This window comes from Zootoca vivipara, chromosome 11, assembly GCF_963506605.1.
Source record: "Zootoca vivipara chromosome 11, rZooViv1.1, whole genome shotgun sequence".
Lineage (NCBI taxonomy): Eukaryota > Metazoa > Chordata > Lepidosauria > Squamata > Lacertidae > Zootoca > Zootoca vivipara.
In genome coordinates this window covers 4,166,922-4,193,315 of record NC_083286.1, presented here as the reverse complement: position 1 = coordinate 4,193,315, position 26,394 = coordinate 4,166,922, and the positions used below count along the sequence as shown (strand labels likewise).

General features: G+C 41.8%; 1 protein-coding gene across 5 annotated transcripts in view; it reads right to left on the bottom strand.

The window, feature by feature from the left end:
* Positions 1-26,394, bottom strand: part of PCSK5 (proprotein convertase subtilisin/kexin type 5) — a 225,280-nt gene that overhangs the window by 83,990 nt on the left and 114,896 nt on the right. For all 5 annotated transcript variants that reach the window (XM_060280059.1, XM_035099988.2, XM_060280061.1 and 2 more), the window contains 3 exons: positions 14,705-14,808; positions 6,612-6,729; positions 4,464-4,673 (listed from right to left, as the gene is read on the bottom strand). In XM_060280059.1, the coding sequence (XP_060136042.1) occupies positions 4,464-4,673; positions 6,612-6,729; positions 14,705-14,808 (432 nt within the window). The remainder of the gene's footprint in view (positions 1-4,463; positions 4,674-6,611; positions 6,730-14,704; positions 14,809-26,394) is intronic.

The following is a 26,394-nucleotide window of genomic DNA, read 5'->3' as shown; positions in this document are numbered from 1 at the left end:
AGTTTGATCAAGAGCTTTCAGTAATTCAGTGGATGGTTAGGGGACCTGCCAGGCTGGATCAATCGAAAGTTCCATGGACTCCAGCAAGGGCTGGCGAGATATTCTTAGGAAACTCAGAAGCAGGGTGTGGGAGCCCTCCCCTCCCCTCCCACCCTCCTGTCTGCCCACAGGATTGGATTCTCCGAAGTATATCGTCTCTGAAGACAGCATGTTCCATTTCTTGCGACTGGGGCTACTAGCTGCTGGTAGTTTTTTTCTCACAATACTACACTAAATAAACCATAGTTTAGGGCAGCACTAGATCTATTGAGCTTAAGCTATAGGAGGGTAGATTTTGATTTAACATCTGGAGAGACATACTGGTAACAAGAACACATTGACAGCCCTGTTCAGGGAGGCTTTTAATGTTTAATAGATTATTGTGTTGTATTTTTCTGTTGGAAGCCGCCCAGAGTGGCTGGGGAGACCCGGCCAGATGGGCGGGGTATAAATAATAAATTATTATTATTATTATTATTATTATTATTATTATTATTATTATTAACAATGGAACCAATTGCCCAGGGATGGTGGTGGGCCACCCCCACTATAGCTCCTCAAGGAGAAGCGTTTGAGACGTTCTTGCTCTGGAATTCCTCCACTGAGCAGGGGGTTGGACCGGATGGTCTTAAAGGTGCCTTCCAAATTTATTATTCTATGAGTCGCACTGAAAGCATGTGATCCCTGTCCCTTTCTAAGCTTGGGTTTTCCTCTTATTTTCTTCTGTTCTGTCCCCTGAATATCCAGTCTAACCACGTGAAAAGGCAGGTGTTAAGTGTCGTAACTTTGACAAACAATGTAAAGACTCCAGCAAATGACAACAGAATACAACAAATACCTAAAAGCAAACACTATCATTCTCACTCCCTTAAGGTTGTTTTTTTTGAAATGAGTAACCACCATTAAAAACTGAACTATTCATAGACAAAACCCTAACACTGTCTGATATAATAGCTTAACTGTCGAATAAAATGCACAATGAAGATTTGTTTATGTTTTAAGAGTTCAAGTGTTAAATACATCTTTGCAGTTCAAGCAATCTCAATAATCTCTTCCAAATCAAACCCACAAGATTAATGATGAATCAATGATTTTTCTGACTTCAGTAAAAACATGTGAATTGCTGCTATTAATCATGTGTATCCAAGGTTCACTGTGTCTGAAAAAAGTGTCTCTATGAGTCAGTAGCAACACAGCACTGACAAAGGATTGGGGATATCTGCTGCCAAGGCATTCCTGAAGCTAACAACATGCAACAATGTTTTCAAGCATTGCTTATCCTGTCCTTACTGTATTACATTTCTGTATTAAAACAAGCTCTTTTCTACAGAACAATGATGATGCACATTTCCAACTGCAGCAACAGACCACCACATATATTTTCAGTTACTTAGAAAGAAAATAACCTTGTAAACATTATTTTTGCATCCTCTTAGACATTTTTAAAAGAGCATACCAGAAATAAATAAATAAAATATTAAATTTGTATACAGTCCTTCATCCGAAGATCTGAGGGCATTTAACAAGATGAAAATGCAAGATAAAAGCACAAATAAATAGTTAGAACAAAAACAAAAACAAAACAAATCCCCCAAACACATTTTAAAGGCCCTAGAATATTAATCAGCCCAAGGCCTGGTTGAAGAGGAATGTTTTTGCTGGTGCCTAAAGATGTATAATGAAGGCGCCAGATGACCCTCCCTGAGGAGAACATTCCACAAAGGGGAGCCACTGCAGAAAAGGCCCATTCTTGTGTGGCCACTCTCTAGACTTCTTCTGGCGGAGACACACACTTAACGAATAGGTTTTGCGATCGGAGGTTGCCTTGCAAAACGACAAAGCTTCATCTTGCGAAGCGTGGCCATAAAAACATCCGATCACAAAACCTACATTTGTCTAGCGAAAGGGGCATTTGTCTAGTGAAAGGGGAACCAGCAGTAGCAAGGGAAGAAGGTGAAGGAAGATCAGCGCCTCTCAGCTGATCTTCCTTCGCCTTCTTCCCACGCTGCAGCTGGTTCCCCTTTGTGTTCCGCTGGTCTCTGCCGGTTGCCGTGAGGGGCAACTGGCAGAGACCAGTGGAACACTAGCGCGGGAAGAAGGCAAAGGTTTTTCCCCCGCCACCTGTCCGATCCAGACGGGAGGCGGCGGCGAGGAGTAGAGCTTCTTCCCGCCGCCGCCTTGCTGTGCACAGCCGGCATGGGATGCGGCTTCAGAGGTCTCCGAAGCTGCGTCCCATGCCGGGGAAGGCAGGCGAGGTGGCGGCTGGGAGAAGAGAGCTTCTCCTGGCCGCCGCCTCGCCGTGCACAGCTGGCATTAGACAGGGCTTCGGAGACCTTCTCCGAAGCCCCGTCCCATGCCGGGGAAGGCAGGTGAGGCGGCAGCCGGGAGAAGAGAGCTTCTCCCTGCCGCCGCCTCGCACACAGCCGGCATCAGACGGGGCTTCGGAGACCTTCTCCGAAGCCCCGTCCCATGCTGCCGTCCCCCGGAGCCCACAGGAACGCATTGATTAAGTTTCAATGCATTCCTATCGGAAACCAGGACTCGCTAGACGAAAAATTCGTTACGCGAATTGACCCATGGAACAAATTAAATTCGTCTAGCTAGGCACCACTGTATTACTTAGGGAAACCTTAAAATAAAACTTGCCAATTACCCCTGACAAACATAGGGTATGCTACAGGCAAAGTTTAACACTTCAAAAGTTGACTTAGAAGTAATGAGCATAATTCTTTCCCACCAATACTTAACCATGTATTGTTTTCAATTTGAATTTATGTACTTGATGCAGGCTGAACTTTATGTACCTTTCTTTTAATTTCTCTCTTTTGTGTATTATCTGGGCTTGGAGAGAGCCAAACAAAATGTAGTTTAAAGCTTGCAGTGCCAGCAGATTAGGCCAAAATGTAACAGCTATACCAAAGCAAGATCACAAAACCTGACATTCTGCTAGTAGTGAAATGATGGTCTTGTAAGCAAGGATGCTAACTGAGGCTCCAATCCAAGACTTCATGCATCATGTTGCATGCATCATGTGGCTTTCCTGTCCCCACCTCCCTATGCATGTCTGTGCACCCTTTAGAGCTGATCCTGACAGTTGAAGAAGTGTTTGGATTTGATATCCCACTTTATCACTACCCTAAGGAGTCTCAAAGTGGCTAACATTCTCCTTTCCCTCCCCCCCCCCACAACAAACACTCTGTGAGGTGAGTGAGGCTGAGAGACTTCAGAGAGGTGCGACTAGCCCAAGGTCACCCAGCAGCTGCATTTGGAGGAGCGGGAACACAAACCCGGTTCACCAGATTACAAGACTACCGCTCTTAACCACTACACCACACTGGCTCTCACACCACACTGGCTCTCCAGTTGAGAGACTCTCCAGATCAATATGGGACATGCAACAGAGAGAGGAAGGCATTGTCAGAACTTGGGAGACAGGCAACTTGCACATGTGGAAGTGTCACCTGCTCAGAGGTGGATTTAGGCCAGTGCAATGGGTTGTGCTTCACTGGGTGCAGAGTCTAGGGGGAGCCAAAGGGTGTTGCAACTATGATGTAGTGAATTGAACAGAATGGAAGGCGAGAGGCGGGGGTGCAGAATTTTGGGCTTGCATAGTGTGCCACTGAAATTTGAAGGACCAAAGTTCACCATGACCTGGTCATGCGAGAGCACTAGCTAACAACTCTGGAGACTTAGCTGAAAAAGTCCTCACATTATGCAGTATTACTTCCAAAGCGACAATAGCCCTAACCAGACCATTAAAATTAATAGACAAGCCTTTTTCATCATTTCATTGACTCTTTCATTACATGTCTTTCCACACTCAACTGTGGCTAACCGTAACTGCTAAGGTATTAAACCCAACCCACTGATTATGCTAAAGGATTCTCGGACCACTTGTCCACTTACCCCAGAAAACAACCTCATAAAAATCAGAGTTCATCAAATATTCAGTTAGAAGCTCTTGATCAGCACCAGAACTCAAGACAGACAGACAATATCAACAATGGAACTAAGGTTTATGATAGTATCATGTCTGAAACACTCAGGTCAGACATGACAGGCTGGAACATCTACTCTGGCATTAACCTTATTCTGGAAGGACAACTTTAACAGCACTTGTCATTAGCAGCTATTCCTCCATCAACCATCGTCTTGCAATATTGATCTTGTTTCACTTCCTCTGTATTCTGCAATGATCTCATCCCTCAAGGATTTGTCAAAACCTATTGTGTCCAACGCTAAAGATTACAACATTAGTCTAGCCACTGTTGATATTAATAGTGGCAGCAGATCTTCAATTCCACTTCATTTTTTTATTCTCTCCAAGACATGAGTATCTAAGCATTGCCTTTATTTAAACTGTGTACAGTACACCCTGGACAGTCAACCCTTATTGGACTGAAAGTTGAATATGATTATTATACCTGTTAGCCAATAGTTGAGATTTTGTTCCAGAAGGCGAAGTCAAATAAATTGCCAGGTCACCTCTCCGGGGATGTGTGACAGTGATGCGCACAACGACATGTTCCAGGTAGATGACATGGTGATTCGCATTATCTGCGCAGCCTGTCGCTTTGTATATTGAACGGACACCATTATCTGGTCCATTACGAATATTATCTGGTCGTATTGTTCTGTTTCAAAGACATCAACATAGTCATAAATCACTTTTATCCTTGAACTGTGTATTGAATTTTAGTGATACTGAAATAGGCTTAAGCAGGTCTTTTTTAAAAAACATTCCCGAGTTCTAATTCTATTCATTTGATGAAATCAATTATATCCTCACTTAAATAGTACTACAGGCTAAAAGATAAGCATCACCACAGTTTAACAAGAAAGCCAATTAGTTTACAGAAGTTCCAGATTCTAGAAAACAATTTATATCATCTTTCATATTTTTCTGTTAAAAATTATTTGAGCTGTATGAGTTAGCCTCTTCTGAAGGAACAAATGAGAGATGATACATTTAAGTCACAAGCCATCATATGTGTCCCTGAAGTCTGGTTCATAAAACCGTGTTAATCAAATGATAACTTTCACACAACAGCTTGATATTGTGAAACAACTAAAGATACATGCACTTTGATGTAAATTCCATATCATGTAAATCAGTAACTATCCTTGGAAGTGAGCTTGTCAAAAACAAAAGTTATAATCAGGGCCTCCAAAAAACAAGGCAGGCTTGGAGAGGTGAAGGGTAGAAACAGCAACTAACCCTCATTATTAAACTGGTTTCTCTGCCAAGTATGTTCTAGTTTACTTTTGGCTCAGGCTTTTACAAGCCTCTATGAGGCTGTCATTATAATTTGATTGGAATTATTAGATTTAGGCCTGATAAATACCACCTGAGACAGAAAAGTTGAGATAGGAAACCTGAGATCCAGACCACAAATAACTTTTGAATTGCAGAAAGAGAGGACTGCAGCAGAATTATGTACAGAATTGCCATTGCTCATAATATCCTGGGGCATTGTCTCGGTGTTTGCATGGAACGTATGGGGAGCTTAATGCTGTGAAGAAATAGTCTATTGAGCCCCACAGGGAGCCCTCTATGTATGGGCACAGCACCCTTACGGTATTCATCAAAGTAACAAAGGATTTAATTAAAAAAACAGTCTGAATGGAAACTTCATAAACTGTGACATTCACAGAATAACAGCACAAATATCCTTAATATAATTCTTTTTTCAAAAAACAACAACTGGGATTTATGTTGCACCTATTTTCCTGTAGTCCTGACTTCCATGAATTCAACTGCAGGTCTGAGCAAAGCATATGTATGCTACAGACTGCAGATGCATAGACATCCCTGATCATATATTCAGAGCCTACATGGTCTGGGAGTGAGAGCTTAGATCTTGTCCCAAACCCAGAAATGTTTGTGAGGTAGAAGTGTACTGAGTGCTGACACTAGATGGATTCCTCTCAAACTTATATATTATTATTATTATTAAACACAAATCATATTATATTAATGATATGATTTGTTATCTAGTATACCAAAGCTAAGCAATAGATCCAAAACTACAAAAAAGAGGTTAGGGTCAACAATCAAACACATGGAAGAAAAGGGATGGCACGGCATGGTGCCTAAAATGTAAAGAAAAAGGATGGTGCTAGGTGCGTCTCCCTGGTTCCACAATTGGGGAACCGCAGCTGAGAAGGTATTTTCTCTGCATCTCTACCACCCAGAGGAGGAGCTAATTGCTGACCTGGCACTTGTTCAAATTGGCTTGTTGTGAGTCTCACGGGCTAACAAGGCCCTGGCCTAGGGACCATAATTTTTATAATATGGTGCTATTTTCAATGACAATGTTGGCACTGAAATAATAATAAAAAATATGAGTTATATATGTGCTTTGATTTGTAAAACACAAACACGCAATTAAGTGATCTGCCAAGAATCTCAGAAATCTTCAAATGGCCAGGAGGAAAAAAAAATGTTTGAGAACCATTGCCTTAGGATAAGCTTACAAAAAACCAAACAAATGCAAGCTGCTGCAATGTACAACCACAGTAAATATATATGCATGCATTATGTCTCAACAAATGTCTTCAACAAGCATTACTTGATTTGCCGATCTGTATTTTCAACACACACATGCTGTGGAGGGACTGTTGTCCACTTTTCTGCTTCTATCACCATGGCTTCAGCATCCATCAATCCAAATCCATATAGGTGGCTAACTGCAAAATATAAACAGAATTGTTTACAATTGCAAAGTAATTCTATGCTGTTTCATAGAACACAACACACATTACTGCTACATTCCTCTTAATTCTCCTCCCTCACCTAATTGCCAAGAACCACACTGCATATAGTTGCCAATCATATCTAAATTTATTGTTCAATTGTTAACTGGCGGTGTCAGATATGGGTCTGCTTCACAGATACATGTGCAATCTATTTCCCCCATGTGATTGTAATGTAATTACAGAGTTTGTAGCAGCTGGAAAAATTGCAACTAAGATCACAGAAGTGACTGCCTGCAATCTTTGGATAACCACCTGGTTCACATTAACATTTCTGTATGTGGCTGCATGCCGAGATGGTGTTTAAACAAAAGTGGGGCTTGCAGAATGATAATTATAGAATGGCAATGTTTCTTGCTTGGATGCATCAACCAGACCTACACCTGAGATTCTATAATATCAGAAAGCAATAGAAAAATGCCTGGTGGAGCAAATGTGTGTGAACCAGATTATCTTTGAGTCTCTTTGGGAAACACTTCCCCACCTTAGCCCGTGCTTTTCCCAAGCTTTTAGAATGAAAGGTTGGAATGTTATAAGGAGTAAAAGCCATAATCAGAATCCACAAACACCATGGTGCTGGCTGCTGTGGAATTCTAAATATGATACAGCATAGACTATAGTATAGATTTATACTGTAAGCTCTTTTTCGCTTTATTGAAGCTGAGTTTTGCTTAAGTTAGCTGTATAATGTATCAAGCACAGTTATCATGTGCTCTAGGACTCATAACTTTCAAGGCAATTCAGTAATCCTTACTGTTAATTTTAAGCATTTGAGCATTTGTTCATGGAAATTATCTATTAAACCATGTTAGAATTGCGTACATAGTTCAACTAGCACCCTGATTTCATCACACTCTTCAAGCTATGGGTAGAAAAAGCTACCTTCCTATTAGCAACTTGATTTTTAAATGTATTTTATTTAAAAAGTCTATCTTTTTACTCCTGATAAAAAGATTACTGCCCAGTATTGTAGTACCCACATTAACCTCTTATGGCTGACAGACAGTACACTTAATATTTCAGAACTTTATTTTTGTGATGAGCAAAGAGTAGCATTAACATGTGCACTGCCATTTTAAAGAAAAATGCATACAAACAAGTGATTTAGACCCCTGCCAGCCAAATCAAAACAGCCTAAGTGGTGCTATTATGGACTTCCATGTGCAGCCATTCCAGACAGCTGATATTTGGCTGTCTGCGATGCTCACACTTCAAAGGCCCCAATCAAATGGATTTGGCTAGCAGCTCTAGGTACTGAGACAGGCCCATCATTTTCACAGACTAAATAACAGCAATTTGGGAAAACATTACAGAGTTGATAAAACAGCCAATCCCCCACATCTCGATAAAAAAAGATGTGCTTACTCATGTGACCACACCATCAAAACGTTACCCATTTTTATGTGTTTAAATTAGAATTGCTACTGTTGCTGAACCTGACATTATCAAATTCAGGAGCCTCTGGCAGTGCTATAAGATTCCTTTCAGGTAACATGTTAGAATTGCAATTGCATTAACAACTTCTCGGGAAAGATAATGGGTGGGATATATACTTTTATTTATCATGAACTGCAAAGCACTACCTACCTGAAAAGGTTGATGAAATACTGCCATATCTGTGCTACCAAAGGCCACTGCAGCCTCTCTGCTTCCCTAAATATATGTCTTTATTATGTACAGGTGTACTTTTACATCAATGTGAGTATTGTAGCAAGGGATCTCATTGTGAGCCAAGTACCAAGGTGACCTGTGACTCACAAAAGCAGGGTAGAAGCATGTGGAAGACAGATACCTGCTGATGCAGTTCTCAACTAGCTTGACTGTCCAAAAGAAGTAATCTTTTTTAGACTGTTTAGGTATTATAAACAAGGGAAATATCCACTTACTTTAAAGAATATTGGAACTGTGCAGTTCTGACGCCTAGTTTTTCTCTAGACTACACAGAATGGTCCCCTGTGACAGTGATGTAGTGCTACATTTTGAAGTGAAGGAGCTCATCATGGCAGCCCCATCGGGACCCATGCCACCCCAAGGGGAATTCACAGCTTCACCTCACCTCCATTATACAATTGTGCAATGAAGTACTGCCAAATTGCTAGCATGAAGTAGAAAAGGAAAAAATAAAGTCCCACATCTGTTCTCTATGCCACTAGACATCAAGTATGGCACAAGGAGACTGGATACCCATATCTCCCTGCCTGAAATACTGGGGCTTTGCAGACCACAGACCTGCCACAGGGATATGGAGATGTTTGACTTGGGGAAAGAGCAGATCAGCTTCTTGCCCCCCCCCCTAAACTATGTCCTCACCCCAACAAACCATTAATTAGTGTATGAGCTAGCATTGCTTCTCAGTAGAGTTCTGGTGGGTTACAGGATCTTTAGGGAACTTTGAAGATGTGCTGGGAGGTGTAACTCCAGTGGTTTTGGCAAATCTAGATCGTCTTTAATCCGAAAAGGGACTCCAGTCTTGCTTGGGTTATTCCTACACAAGGGATTCACTGAATACCCATGGGATGACAGCTGTAATACTGTCATTAACATTACTGCTCATTCATTTATTTGTATGACTTTTCTTCAGCAAAAGGGTTGCCAGAGCAGCACACAATATTACAATATTAAAATTACACATAAAACAGCGAAACACAAAACTGTCATACTGGATAGATAATAAAAACTCAGTCAACCAATCAGCAGTTAACACTAGATGAATTTATGTTGAAAAGTCTATGACCTCTAAACAAACAGGTCTTTGCCTGATGTAGAAAAGACTGTGGGTGCCCAGGGCCGTGTGATGTCAACGGGGTGTGTGTGCTGACGTCCCTCGTGCATGTGGCAGAGTATGGTGACGTTGCACGCGTATGCCCCATGGCGTGCATGCCCGGCTGTGCTGTGCTTTGTGGGTGCCCAGCCCCCACATTTGAAATGTTGTGTGAACCACAGCATGCAGGGCCCCTGGGACCCAGCGCCTAGGGTTGTAAGCTATAGCAGATAGAGATCAATAGTTTTGAGGCCTACGAAGAAAGGACAGAAAAGAATAGAATAATAGAATAGAATAATAATTTATTGGCCAAGAACCAACATACTTGGAATTTTGCTTCGGCTACATTGCAATGTAAATGTACCTGGAGCCTTTTCTTGTCCTTCTTGGAGGCTGTGCCATACCAGGCAGTAATAGAATTACAGAGAACAGTTTCAATGATACCTCTGTAAAATTGGATCAACACTTCCTGGGGCAAATCAAATTTTCTTAGTTGATACAAGAAATACAACCTCTTGTATAAAACCCTTGTTTTTGCAAGAGAGTGAACTTCTATTCATTATTCTAAAAGTTGTATGAGGTGAAGTAGCAGGTCGAAAAGGAGCCTTGCAGGACACACTACAGCAGGCATCCCCGAACTGTGGCCCTCCAGATGTTTTGGCCTACAACTCCCATGATCCCTATCTAACAGGACCAGTGGTCGGGGATGATGGGAATTGTAGTCCAAAACATCTGGAGGGCCGAAGTTTGGGGATGCCTGCATTACAGTGTATTAAGCTTTCTGTTTCTATTAAAGCACACTATAAATAAGCCAGATCTCAAGCAGTTAGAAAGGGAAAATGTAGTTTTCTGAGCTGAAAAAAACGAATACTTAGAATTCATTTGGCTGATGGGAATTTAAAAACACTGTTTGCTAAATGGTCATAGTGAATACCAGCAGCCCATTCTCTAACATGCAGAGTTGGAGCAAATATAAAGATTCACCCCCACTTCATTTATCTCCCATTACTGTGGGGAGCAATGGCTGCATTTCTAGCTCTTTCCATCTGTTTTCTGGCTTAAAATTGGAAGGAGCAACGGCTCTGAGGCACAGCGTTGCCATGCAAGCAAGTTAATCAGCCCACTGAAAAGGCATGCTGACCCACTTTCAGGTGCCAGCTCTCATTGACTCTTTGTTGAGTTTGAGACTCCTTCAGGTTTTTGCTGTTTTACTCCTCTGATTTCCCATTTCAAAAGAAAGAGGCATTCTTTCCTTTCCCCTACTCGCTTCTTACTCATTTTTCACGTAAAAAGGCAGTTCTCCCGCACCCTGTGTTACAGTGTAATCCTAAACGTGTTTTCCCAGAAGTGTCCCACAGTGTTCTACAGAATCCCTAGGAAAGTGTAACCAAGAGTAATCATGTCTACTCAGAAGTAAGTCCCACTGAATTCAATGGGACTTACTCCAAGGCAGGTGGGGCTAGGATTGCAGCTTACATCAGTTTTAGAAGCTTGCTTCCTTAATTTCTCAAATAAGCCTGGGTAAGAACATGTCATGGAAGAAATGTGTTTCAGCCATTAAGAGAATGATGGTACATTTCTACAAGAAACTCAGTCTGATCAGAGTAATTCATTCTATGAAAAACAGGCATTTAATTGTTATTTTTGGCTGTAGTTGAGGACAATAGTGAAATATTACACTAAATATCGCCATGTGCAATAGTAGAGTACTGATCCATTCTTGCCAACAGCAGTGTGCAATTCTCCCCCCTCTCACATCAAATTCAAAGTTGGATATTGTTATTTAATCTAAATCATTTGCTTTTCCTTGATCCAAAACTAACAAGAGGTTTAGAGAGAGCTACAGTTTTATTGGAACCATTGTTCAGCATTCATTGCCAAACTAATTTACTTAAAACTATTCTTTTTATTTGGGTTAAAGTTGATTCCTCAATTCCACAGTGAAGGGGGCCATTTCCCCCCCTTTTCCAAATCCAACATGAGGTTATAGAACAATTTTGTTAGGTCGCATTCTATTCCTGGTATCCCTTCATCTATGGCATTAATCAGGCGGTGGTGTGTGTGTGTGTGTGTGTGTGTGTGTGTGTGTGTGAGAGAGAGAGAGAGAGAGAGAGAGAGAGAGAGAGAGAGAACCCCACCCTAAAATATGGTTGACATATACCAGATGGCTCCCAATAGCAGCTTAAAATAAAAGATACAGAATTACTGCAACTGCATATGAATATTGCAATGTTTCACATATTTACATATTGACAAATACTGTAAAATACAATAGATTTCATAAATTACTGCCACTGTGGCAGAAAACATGACAAATATAGCATTCTAGATATTAGCATGTAAGAGCACATACAGAAAACGAAATGTGATGCTATATTCATGCAAATAATTTGGTTGATTCCTGACAACCTATTTACTCATCCTGATTTGTTTGCACAAAGTTTGCTTGGTTAAACAACTTCGGCTGTCTTTTGAAAATTCATTCTGATTTGTTTGCAGGGTTATATCATGCTGTGTTAAGCAATTGTTATCCCACTCTTTACAGTGCATTTTCCAACCAATTCCCTTATTGCAAAAGGTCTATTAGGTCTTTGGGGGGGGGGGGTTGTTGTTCAAGAACTCTAAATTAACTTTGTGCAATTTGAATCTGCCAGCATGTGAATGACTCCCACATGAAAATAGTGCCTCAACATCCGACATAATATGGCACAGTGTACTTTCCTCTGGCCCTGCCATTTTATATATCTTTGTGCTTATGATACTGAGCCAAGATAGGGCACAGATGAAAAAATATGCCCAGAGAAAAGTAGTCTGCAAGTCTTGCCTGATGACATACATCTGGGGTGGGGAACCTCAGTCCTGGGGACTTAATGTGGCCCTCGTGGCCTCTCTATCCAGCCCCCAGGACATTCCACCGACCATGTCTCTTCCCTAAGCCATTCCACCACTTGGCCATGCTTTGCACCTTCCTGGCCTGTTTTTACCGGGCTGGAATGTGCCCAGAAATGCCTGCTGCTTGCCTGGATAGAGGTCGTTTGCATGGCTGGACTGTAGTCCACCAGGCAAAGATAAGAGTCCCATCTGTTGCTCCACCCCCTTTTTTGGCTCTGACTTGCTCTGACCCACCACTTGCATGCAGCCCATTTTAGTTTTTTGCTTTCAGGAACCAAAAGTGAAAGGGTCATATTTCCTTCCTAAATCACAGTGGTCCCTTGGGTTTAGAACTTAATTCATTCTGGAGGTCCGTTCTTAACCTGAAACTGTTCTTAACCTGAAGCACCACTTTAGCTAATGGGGCCTCCCGCTGCTGCCGCGCTGCTGGAGCACGATTTCTGTTCTCATCCTGAAGCAAAGTTCTTAACCCAAGGTACTATTTCTGGGTTAGCGGAGTCTGTAACCTGAAGCGTCTGTAACCTGAAGCACCTGTAATCCGAGGTACCACTGTACTGCATATGCCTTTTTGTTATTCAGAAATTAAATATTCATAAAAGTTGCATAAAGGAAATATCATATAAGCTTAGATATATTGTATCGGCAAATATTTTCCCCAGGACTACCATTTTTTAAAAAGCAAAACTTTCTGCAAATGTGGTAAATGATGTCATTTATTATTTTGGAACAATGGTGGCATACATCTTGAAGTTTGTTGGTGCACTTCAACTTGGAACTATGTGTTGGTTAGCTTCCTTTGTACTAGAGATGGGGAATTTATGGCTCTCCTGAAGTTGCTGGACTCCAACTCCCATCATTCCTGTCAATTGCGTGTGGTGGCTAGGGCTGAGGGCAGCTGGAGTCCAACATCTGGGCATCCACAGGTTCCCTATCCCTGCCTTATACCATGATCCTAAATTTATAATATCTATATCTATATACAGTGGTGCCTCGCTAGACGAATTTAATTCGTTCCACAGGTCTTTTCTTATAACGAAAAATTCATCTAGCGAATCCCATAGGAATGCATTGATTTTTTTGGGGGGATTTTTTTTTGACCATAGGGACGCATTAATTGAATTTCAATGCATTCCTATGGGAAACTGCGATTCGCTAGACGAATTTTTCATAAAATGAATTTGTCTAGTGAGGCAACTTCCACTAGAAAAAACCTTTCGTTAAGCGGAAATTTCGTTAAGCAGGGCATTCGTTAAGCGAGGCACCACTGTAAATGTAAAAGGGGCATGTGTGTTTCCGTCACTCTTACACCGAAACCGCTTGACTGATTACGTTCAAATTTTGACATGATGTCAAATATGAATGTCTGAGTGACACCAGGCCCATTGGGAAGACAGATGTGACACCTCCGCAACATAAAAAACCCCAAAACGTGGTCATTTGGAACCTTCAAATCACACAGCCGGGGAAGCTGGGAAATAGAAGGCAGAGATTCCACAACAGCGCCCTCTAGCGACGGCTACACTCTCCACTGTAAATCTCGCCTATGCAGACTAGGCTGCTTTCAAGACTAGGCTGAGTGGAGGTGGGGGGCTTGCTTGGGGGGGACTGGGGGGAGGTAGCCGGATAGATAATCACAGGGATTCGCTGGGGGTGGGGGAAACAGGGGGTGGGATAGGTAATGGGTCGGAACAGGATGGGGGGAGTCACAGGGATATGCCTGTTTAAACTTACCACGTGTAAAACAGGGGGACTCTGAAGGTGAGGGGGGGTCTGAAGGGGGACTCTGAGGCTCCATTTAACAGACTGAGCCACAGCAACGCGTGGCAGAGCCTGCTAGTAGAAATATAGAAATATGTCTAACTGATTTCAAGGAACTTACTTCTAGGTAAGCGTTGTTTTGATCACTACTTTCAAAAATTCATAATGTTGTAAATACCATGCTAAACATCAGACTTTAAAATCACATTTAGGCTTCCAAGCCTAAGAGTTAGCTGAAGAGCATTTTTGCCTCCAAAACCAACCTATATTAACTGTTCCAATCAGGTTTCCTTTAACTTGCATACAGCATAGCTACATGATACAAGTGGCTGGTAAAGCCACAAGGAGGCAGACTTCCAAAATGTTTGACCTCATGGTCTTGTTTATTTTATTAATCAAAATAGAATGGCTCTAACTGGCAGGCAAAGCATATGGGATTTTTCTCTTTTGAAAGGTGGAAAAAGGGTTTGCAATGATGAATAGGAAGGGAATACTCACCCTTGTAACCAGCCCCATTGGTTTTCCAGTCATTAGCAATCAGATGCCCTGCCCGTGAAGTCCTTACAATGATATGCTGTATATCTCTCCATGTCAGTAGTCGACTAGGGAAAGACAGTGAACAGTCATTTTACAACAACAACAACAAAAAAGAAAATCCCAAGGAGGAGAGGGAGTGGGAGAGAGTGTCTCAAAGCAAAGAACAAAAACCTTTTGCAAAGTATTCAAGCCAATATACAGTGTTAAAAGACTGCAATATATTTCAATCTTCATAATTTTCAGGGCAGAAAAGTTTTTACAAGAATGAAGTGGTTCATAATTACAGGAAGAACATATCTATCTATCTATCTATCTATCTATCTATCTATCTATCTATCTATCTATATATCTAACATCATCTATCATCTATCATCTATCTATCATCTATCTATCTATCTATCTATCTATCTATCTATCTATCTATCTATGGTTCCTAAACTACTTTCCCCATCAACCAGTTGCTGATGTCTTGGAGGACAACTTAATGATCTCTCCAACCCTGACCAGAGAGCAATGCCAGTCTCACACTGCTTATGTGGAGCCTGCATAAAATCCCACAATGGGGCATTCTGGGGAGTAGGGGCTGTGTCGGCCTCACTGCCACCACATGACAGTGTTCCAGGCTGGTGCAAGATTTGCCTACAACCTGACCTTTGATCCCATCTAAAGTGAATAGCATGGCTCCAGAGGCTTGTGGCTTCATTAAACCCTGCTGGGTAGAGGCTGAAATTCAGATTGCACTGTAAATCTCTTTAAAAAACAAACAAACAAACCTGCAATAGAAGAAAATAATTGTCTATCTTTTATTTATTTAAACAATTTATAGAATGCTTAACTCTGTAGTGTCTAAATGGTAAGACTACTTATCTGTCCAAGAGCACTGAAATAATAGGCAACTTATGGTTGCTTTCAGGTATAACTGTGGTTTCTGTTAGTGATGGAATTGTGAGCAACTACTGCTAGTCTTGTTGCCCTTTTCCTATGCGGAGTCTGCTAATACATTTGAATTAGCAGCAATCAGTACAGTTCATGTCCAGGTTATGCTTGACTTTCATGTTAGTACATCAATGTGTCGATCACCCACAAAAAACCCCACAAAGATTGGAAAAAAGAAGAGGAAGAGGAAGAGGAAGAGGAAGAGGAAGAGGGAGAAGAAGAAGAAGAAGAAGAAGAAGAAGAAGAAGAAGAAGAAGAAGAAGAAGAAGAAGAAGAAGAAGAAGAAGAAGAAGAAGAAGAAGCCAGTCTCTGGAGGCATCTGAGCAGTAAATAGAAATGAAATAGTAATATGGATGAGATTAAGTTGTCAGGCAAATAACCATCCAATTCTCACAGATAATTCAAAAGGTTTCTTTGTCCAGCTCAGTTTTGAACAGAATCCACATTCTTCCTACAACAGAATTAACCTATCATTGGGACAAATGCAGCTGTTGGACACTTTAAAACACATAAAGGTTTTCTACTATACTTCATATGCAATTCCTCAAATATTTTTTAATAATAATAATGGTAATATTATATGCATTCCAATCCTACAACTAAACAATAAAATGTACCATAAAAGATTCAAACAATGCTTGACTTCACAAATATGGAAATTAAACAAAATAAAAGTAGGAAATGAAAGCTCAAGTACTCATCATTGCCTGCCAAATTTCTATCTATAACTGCTTGACTATTTGTTGATGCATAAATGCTCTCATGTTCCCACTAATACAAATAAAAGTGGCTTGGAAACATTCCCCAAATCATCAAACTTTCGAAAAGGTGAACTGTGAATATTCTGGGAAGACACAAAAGAAGTATAACTTTATGCACCTGGTATTCAAACTACACTGTTGATTTTGTAATTTTCCTAATCCACTTTCATATACTCCAGACAACATGGTCTGATGAAGAGTTTAGCTTTTTGAAACATTGGATGTGTAGATATCTTATACAAAAGCAAGCATTCCCATTCATTATTTTCTGCTGTAGATTAAATCTGTGAGATTTTCAACATTCAGCTTGGTCAGGAGAAATAAGTGCTTTGTGTTGCTGCTGAGGAGAGGATGCCACTTTGCTTTTAGCTATATGCATACAATCAAGATGATAAATGAAAGTATGAGGAATCAATGCACAAGCAAAAATTAAAGCAACCATTAAAGCCTTTGGGTAAAACTAGGATTTCCCTAGGCAACAAAAGGACATCGATTTCACCAGGTCTTCTACACTCATTGATGGGGGGGGGGGGTTTCAAACGCTCTGCCATAGCGGTTCAGCTTTAGATTGGAGATGCACTGTATAAATATCAGCCCTGTGTGAAAGACTCTTCTTGGCCTATGAGAAATATATATAGCAAGTAAACTATTAAAATAACAATTTTGTACATGTCTACCCAAAAGAAAATCCCACTGAGTTTAACGGGATTTACTTTCAGGTAAATAAGGACTACAATCTGAATGACTGTGAGAGAAAATGGGGGCAAGAATGGCCTCAGAGGATAGTTTTACACACAGTGCTAAAAATGTCTTATTTTCAAGTATGTTGTGTCTGAATGTTGTTAGTTAGAAGAAGACTACCAAGTATAATATTCAAGAGGCTTAGCTTCACCTCTTGCGTTACAAAATACAATCTATTTTGCTTTCCTAGCATCCCTGAAAATGCATGTGGACTTCAGCTGGGACTCAAACTTGACACAGAGAATTTGTTCTGATCAGGGCCGGGCCAATACATTTTGGCACCTGAGGCAAACCACAAAATGACACCCTCCCCCTTATTGGCAAGAGAAGAAGCGGTGAGTACAGATCTTCAACAGGAGCACAGGGGTGGGGTGGAATTAAGATCTATGTTGGGATCTGCCGCTCAATGGATCCTGCCACCCAAGGCAGTCACCTTGCCTAGTCTCCGGGGTGAGCCAGTCCTGGTTCTGATCATAAACAGCAACCTTCAAGAGAGATCTCACATTGCTACAGTATATGTTTTACATCTCCCCTGGTTTTATTGAAAATGAATATGTTGCAATCTCTTCTCCATGCCCAAGGTTTAAGTTAGTTTTGGAACTTGAAAAATAAAATGATGCTTTGAACATACACACCACATTTCCTTCAAGAGAAATAATGCATTGCTTTTTCTTTTACAACATAGTAATACTGATTATTGACACTAAATGGTGATATTTAATTCTGATAAATTTATGCAGTCATCACACCATGGTGTGTGTTAAACCTTCCCATATAACACAGGTCCTGAAAGATCTTCATTGGCTCCCAGTACGTTTCCGAGCACAATTCAAAGTGTTGGCGCTGACCTTTAAACCCTGAACGGCCTCGGCCCAGTATAACTGAAGGAGCGTCTCCACCCCCATCATTCAGCCCAGACACTGAGGTCCAGCACGAGGGCCTTCTGGCGGTTCCCTCACTGCGAGAAGCCAAGTTACAAGGAACCAGACAGAGGGCCTTCTCGGTAGTGGCACCTGCCCTGTGGAATGCCCTCCCAGCAGATGTCAAGGCAATAAACAACTAGTTTACTTTTAAAAGACAACTGAAGGTGGCCCTGTTTAGGGAAGTTTTTAATGTTTGATGCTGTATTGTTTTTAATATTCGGTTGGAAGCTGCCCAAGGTGGCTGGGGAAACCCAGCCAGATGGGTGGGGTATAAATATTATTATTATTATTATTATTATTATTATTATTATTATTATTTCTAGATTTCCTTGAATAAATGGGTAAAGGTCCTGGCATGGGTTCAGACTGGAAACAGAATGAGGCTACTAATATGCATACTAAGTTTATGATGTTAATAATCTCCAAGGGAGATGTTGCAATAGAATACATAGGAGATATCACATATTGCTTTCAATATATAAAATTATCTTTTGTTGCTACAAACTAGCAACACAAATGCCAAAAATTAAAGCATAGGCCTCACTTTGACCAACAATGTTTATGTGTTCAAATGCAAGATTTTAATAATATATTTCCTCTCTCCTACGTGGTATTAAACCCAATCCTGACAATAATTTCCCTAGTGAGTGCTCTTATTAAATATACCTGCAGTGTGCCCAACACAAGGGGAGAAAAAACACCTATGGTAATGAGCTGGTTTGTGATCAAAGGCTTTCCCTTTGACCAAAAAATCAAGAAATGAAAAACAAATATCTTGATTGCATAATGTAACTTCTCATTTGTATATGTGGCAATAAATCTGAACAAACATAATATTTGCAAATTCGCAAACATTTTAAAATATATTATTCCAATGACCATAGCTGCAAAAAGTCATGGATTAAAAAACTCTGAGCAAGACCACCCTGAAACAAATCTCACTAATGCAACATAGACTGCACAGAACACAGACATGTAACTTTTCCTTTTGGTGAGAGTACAAGAGAGAGTCCTGTCTTTCAAAAATCTCCACTGTGGTAGCCATTCTGTTTTGGTCCTTATTTCAGAACTGCTGTGTACAGCCAGGCTCCTCTAGCTTTTCCAGGGTCCCCCTTGTCACAGTGTGTACCTGAGTTGTTGTTAAGTCTTGCTGTCACTAGAGGACACTGTGGTGCCTACTAATCTCCTGCATACTCAACCGTCAAGTTTTAAATCATTGTACCTAATATTAATTGACAAATATATTTTGATTAATTTCTCCAATGTTAACTACTTACTTACTTACTATTTAAATTACTAGATATGCAACTTAATTTTTCTTAATTTAAATAACTATATTTCACCTGACATTTGAAGTAGACATGAGCAGCATATGAACTGAGGGCCTAGCTGTGCTGTGACCAATTTTCTAAAAAGAAATTGGGTTCTGGCAGGTTTGCAAATTCAAGCATTTACCTTTTTGCTGCTCTTTTTTGAGAGTCTCCTCGATCAATCCTTCTCACCAGCTACAGCTCCTATGGTCATTCTTGGCCATGGAGATTCATGCATTTGTAACTTCAAGAGTTGATTATCGCAATGTGCTCCATGTGGAGCTACCCTTGCGCTTGGTCGGGAAGCTCCAGCTAGTGCAAAATGCTAGAGTTGAATAGTTGGCGGGGACAGACAACCACCAGAACGTAACACCAGTGATATATATATATATATATATATATATATATATATATATATATATATATATATATATATAGGGTAAAGGGACCCCTGACCATTAGGTCCAGTCGTGACCGACTCTGGGGTTGCGCGCTCATCTCGCATTATTGGCCGAGGGAGCCGGCGTATAGCTTCCAGGTCATGTGGCCAGCATGACAAAGCCGCTTCTGGCAAACCAGAGCAGCACATGGAAACGCCGTTTACCTTCCCGATGTAGCGGTTCCTATTTATCTACTTGCATTTTGACGTGCTTTCGAACTGCTAGGTTGGCATATATACTGGCTATCCCTATGTTGTCAGACCAGGTTCAAGTTTCTTGTATTCATTTACAGTGGTACCTCGACTTACAAATTTAATCCGTTCCGAACGGACCTTCGTAAATCGAAAAAATCCTAAGTTGAAGCCAATGGGGGGGGGAATAAAAAAATTCGTAAGTCGGAAAAATCCTATCTAAACTGCATCCAAAATGGCGGACGGAACTCTGTTCGTAACTCGAAACATTCACAAGTCGAGTCATTCGTAAGTCGAGGTACCACTGTAGTTTGTAATATAGTATTAATTGTAATTTTTGACTTGTCAGCAGCCTTCGAGAGGGTTGATCACAATCTTTTGGACCATGCTTTTTAACATCTTTATGTCCCCCTTGCCCAGATTGTCCGGAGTTTCGGGCTGGGTTGTCAAGTAATCTGGTCCAAAACAATATAGGGATTTAAAAGCTAAAACCAGCACCTGAAATTGAGCCCCAAACCTCACTGGGAATAAGTGCAACTGTTTCAGTAATGGCGTCATATGGTCCAAACTCATTATTTGCACCAATAACCAGGGAGCTGCATTCTGTACCAGTTGAAATTTCCAAACTAGCCTTTAAAATTAGCTCCACATGGAGCACATGACAGTAGTCTAGACGCACTAGTCCATGACGAATTGAGGCCAAATCACCTGTCTCTAGATAGTGCTGCAGCTAGCGTATCATATCAGTCTAAACCTGCAAAAGGTGCTCCCTTTGCCTCCTCCCCCCTCTACAGTTAAGGAATTGTGTCTAACACTTGCAACTGCAAAATGATCCCTTGGACCAAAAGGGGTTCGTGAACTGAGGTCTCAAGATGTATACCCAACAGAGAATATCCTCAGGTCTCAATTTTCACCTTCAAAGGATTCTTTTGCATGGTGAAACGGAGTGGGGGAGAGAATTTTTGTTCTCTTTTGAAAGAACTGGGGGGGAGGGATGGGTAATTTCTTTCAAAGGAAAGGAAGGGGGCAGAAGAATAGAGTTCTTTGCTTTCACCCTATCCTCTGAATTATTCATAGGTCCCTATTTGTGCAAACTTAATAGGCTCAGTTACTTGACCAAAGGGCTCAATTACTTGGGAACAGCAACCAGTTCATCTTGTTTAGAGGGTCACATATTCAGACTAGAGACAGTGTATTAAATGGGCAGGTTCAAAAATGAATCCTTAGTCTGCTGGTGTCATCTCTCCTAAGGAGAGATGTTTTTGTAGAAGCATGTCAGAATATGAAGGTACACGTGATTTTAAGAGGGCTGGGATAAGCAGACTATTTCCAAATGCCACCATGAAGAAACAACAAAGCAGAATATTAAAAGTGTGGGAGCTATGCAGTCAAATGCAACAATGAATTTTTTTGCTACCGGTAGTTAGCATGTGAAGCGGTTAAGACCGTAGAGCTCTATTGCTAACAGGCTGACTCAGACCATAGACACATAATTGGTAGAAAAGGCTCTATGTGATATTTCCCCTCCTCTTCTGGGAGGAAAGAAGCAGCAGAGAAGTATTTCCTGTTCCTTCCCCCCCTCTCTCTCCAGCCAGCCATGAAGGAGGATTTGCTTCAGCATCAGGCACAGGGGCGTACCCAGTGCGGGGCGGGGGGGCAGCTGTCCCCCCCCCCTAGAAGCAAAAAAAGGGGGAAATGGTATAAAACAGCTCGCGGCGCGCGCTGTTGTCAAGGCAGTTCACATTCTCAGTCAGGTACACGATCTTGCCACAGCGGGCAGGGCCATCTTAACTATACCAGCCACCATGGTCCCACGCCCTGCCAGGCAGGGCGAGGCATGGCAGGCAGCTGGAGAGCACAGCAAGACAGGTAGGGGCACTGCCAGCTGTGCTCCGCCTCGGCCTGCTCGGCTGAAGCGAAACAGCAGCAGCGGCAGCGAAGCTGCCTCCATCGAGGGAAACCTGGACCTGGGCTAACTTGCATGTATGCAAATGAGGTGCCGCGGAGCATTGTGGGGCAGAACTTTCTGTGCTGTGCTCGCTGTGACTTGAAGGAGTGTGGGCTGAAGTTAGCCCAGGTCCAGGTCTCCCTCGACGGAGGCAGCTTTGCTGCTGCCTCGTTTTAGTCACCGCTGCCGGTAAAGAAGAGGGCAAGGCAGAAGCGCAAGCTTTGGGTGGCTCTGTGTGCTGCCTCGGCAACGGCTGGAAATGGCCCCCTCCCCTCTGGGGGGCCTGGACGTTGACCACACCTCCTGGGGGGATCCCGGCCACGTCATCGCCAGCCAGCCAATCGGGTAGCTGGGGATGGCGTGCCCCCCCCTAGTTTTGATCCTGGGTACGCCCATGATCAGGCACATACCTGAAGCTGTTTTTGCTGCAAACACAAATATTTTACCTTCAGTTACTGCTAAATACAAATACTTAACTGTGAGTAAACTATATGTTTTAAACTTACATTTTAGTCTGCGGCATGTTTCTTTGATAAATGGGGTAATAAAGGGGAGATCAGCCTAACAGCTAATTCTTATGCTTCTAATTAAACTGCCTAAGATGGGATTTAAACTCTGCTCAGCCCCCACTTTTAACTGCAAGTGTTAAGTGGATCCTTGTGTCTGTGAGTCTGTAGAGGAATAAAATATAGTTAATTATATTCCCTCGCCTACCTAATAAAATCCATAAAAATGAAGTGTGAAGCATTGCATTTGGCAGAAGATGTAGAATGCAAGGGGAGCTGAGCAGATTGAGTACAACTGCTTTTGCCTCAAGCATCAGTGCTCATAAGAAACACCCAGTTCCAAAAAGCAAGTCCTATTGTATTCAATGGAGCTTACTCCATTGAAAATATAGAGGAAGCAAGAACAACATTTTTGAATGGAATGCTCCTTATCTGCTCCCAGCAGTAGATGGTATGGTGGGGCACTGTTGCACAGCTGACCTCTAGTTGGTTGCTGCTGCTTACCAAAGAGTAGAGACATGAGGCAGTGGCAAGGCTGGTGCAGTGTACCTGTGGAGTCAGTCTGGCATACTTCCATCTCTACCTCCGGTTAAATAGCAGCTATATGACCAACAAGGGGTCAGGTGAGTGGAGGTGTCCCACTGTGGTTTCTACTTTGTTGTTCCTGATCAAAATAAAAAAGTATGCTGGGCTGTTACCTCATGGTTTGCAGTGAAGCAGGTGGAATAAAATCAGCAAGAGGTTCGCCCCCTCTAAAGTATGCTATATTGAAGTAACAGAACAATCCCATACATGCCTATTTAGAAGTGAGTTTAATGAGGTGAGTTTGTATATGATTACAGCCCTAGACATCAACAATGCACATTAACCTGGCAGTAAGCTCACTGAACACAGTGGGAGTTCTTCTGAGTAAACATGCATCAGATAGTGATGTAAGAGACTTTCCAAGTACTGTATTATATAACAATAGAATTTTACATTTTTGCTAAAGCTAATTTTATTCACATCTTTGAACCCTTCTATGTTGCAACCCCTCTGCTGTCCAATTAATTAATTTGCCGGTAGACCACTAAGAAAAAAAGAAATTAAGAAAACATTTGTATTCCAACACATTTTCCCCCTCTACAGTTTCCACAAAACTCCACTCCAAAAGGTCATAAACAGAACATAACACAGCTGCCTGGCTGTTCCACAAATTACCCATCATTCAGAGGCTAACCCAACATCTTCCAGTATTTTGTGCATCTTAAGATAATTCCAAATCCAGTGTTTCATCCAAACTTCACATTCTAATTTAAAGAACATTAGAAATATAATTTACAGCGGAGAGAGAGAAATTCTTCATACTCTATGGAGAATTAATACATCTCTGTGCCTTCCAATTTCTTAAGACTTCAAAGAATGTTATCCTTAAGCCATAGTTCATTGATGGTACAGATAAGCAACAACTTCCCACATTTTTTCCACTATCCCCAGACATTATACTTCAGCATGTATACCAGGAGTAGGAAACCAAATAGGCTGCTCCCCACTCCATGACCCTACTGACTTTCCCCCCTCTTGTTTTTGCCTGGCTGGAATGTGTCATTGAGCTCTGATGTTTTTTGGTTGTCTGCATGGAGGAGAAAGGCAACATTTGCACTTGTTGCTGTGCCTACTTCTGCCTCTGCCTCCACCCACCACTGCCATCAAAGCATCAGCCACTGCCTTCAGCACCAACCTCTCCCTCCTCTTGCCTCCCCAAGGCCCACTTATCTGGGGCTGGAGAAAGGGGGAAGGAGCAGACGCAGCAGCAAGCACCGCAGTTCCACAGCAAAGCAGTATTTCCCACTGAGGAAGGGACTGGAACTAAAAGTGCCACCAGTTTCCATGTCAGTTTCCACTGACAAGACAGGAAAGGACCCTCCTGTGTGGAGCTGGAGCACTGGCTTCAGAGCCTCTCCCTTCTCCTGTTCCAAATGAGCACTTGTGAGGCAAGGGAAGAACTCAGTGGGTACTCAAGGTGTGGATCTATTGGGACATATTCACAGTCTGCTTGCAAAATGCTATAAACAGGCCATGCTTGACCTATACCTACTTGGAAGAAGTCAAACAAGGAAACTTACTTTGATTTCTTGACAGATTCCCTGCAGATAGTACTTAAATAGACCTGGTGTGAATTTTCAAAACATTTATGGAACATTTGGCTGCCTCTACTCCTATTTATTTTCTCAAATAATGGTCTAAAATATATGAGATCATGTTTGGCATTAGTTGCAACACTGCTGGGATTCATCCATCAGTATTATGAATTATACTGGATTATATCCATCAATATTATGAATTCCCATCCGGAATGTTTACATCACGAAGCTCAGTTATTACTACATTTAGTTCTAGAAATATATGCAAGTTATAGTTACTGACAGTGGGAAAGCTCTTAGTGTATATAACAATTTCCATATCAAAGTGTGATCAAACAACAGTTGTAAAAAAAAAAAGTTGCAGGCTTTTCGGGGTGGGGGAGCTTCCTACTGATGAATTTTTCCTTTGGTTGTTTGCTGAATAGTAGTCTAGACACTGAACTCTCTCCCACATTAAGAAGAAAACATTCAAAGAATTGAATCCAGACTGGATAATGTGGAAAGACCCAGATTCATCCCTCAGCGCTACAGCTTTTGTCGTCAGTTAATATGAAAAAACACACACTCTTAAACTTAAAGAACAAAATCATATTGCACCACTGCCAGGATTCAGACAGACTTTGCAGGTCTTTAGGACATATACCAGGCACCCCCAAACTGCGGCCCTCCAGATGTTTTGGCCTACAACTCCCATGATCCCTAGCTAAGAGGACCAGTGGTCAGGGATGATGGGAATTGTAGTCCAAAACATCTGGAGGGCCGAAGTTTGGGGATGCCTGACATATACGATTGAAGTGCAGAGTGTTTGAGGACTGGGACATTTGCAGGGAAACCAAAGTGCTTGTTTACGAAGCTATTGTACTACCAACATTACTATATGCTTGTGAAATAATGGACCACTTACAAACGCCATTTCCAACTCCTCGAAAGATTCCATCAACGGTTTCTCCGAAAATTTTTACACATCACTTGGGAAGATAGGCAAACTAATATCAGTGTACTGGAAGAAGCAAAGATCACCAGTGTTGAAGCAATGATTCTTCAACATCAAGTATGTTGGACTGGTCATGTTGTGCGGATGCCTGATGATCGTCTTCCAAAGCAACTACTCTATTCCGAACTTAAAAATGGAAAGTGTAATGCTGGTGGTCAACAAAAGAGGTTTAAAGACTGTCTCAAGGCAAATCTAATAAAATGTAGTATAAACACTGACAACTGGGAAACACTGGCCTGCGAGCGCTCCTGTTGGAGAACAGCCTTTACCAAAGGTTTCATGGGCTTTGAAGAAACTTGATCTCAGGACGCAAGGGAGAAACATGCTAAGAGGAAGGCACGCTTGGCAAATCCACACTGTGATCAACTCCCACCTGGAAACCAATGTCCCCACTGTGGAAGGACGTGTGGATCCAGAATTGGCCTCCACAGTCACTTACGGACCCATTGTTAAAACCGTGTTTATGGAAGACAATCTTACACGGCTGCGAGTGATTGCCAAAGAAGAAGACTTGGACCTAGAATCTGGAGTGACTATCAGGAACAAAGACATGTGGATGAGGTATATATCAGCTTCCTAACAAGAGACTTTCAGGCTGTGGTATTCAACAAAGTTTTATTCACGGACTTCCGGTCGATCGCACAGCCATTTCGGTCGGGGTTTTCCTCATCGGAGCAAAACCCGGTATGTCAAAGGCTGGGGACACCACTCCAGCACAGTGGGTCCCCTTAGAAATCCCAAATTGAGCTTTTTGGGAACGTGGCGTCCGGCTAGCGTG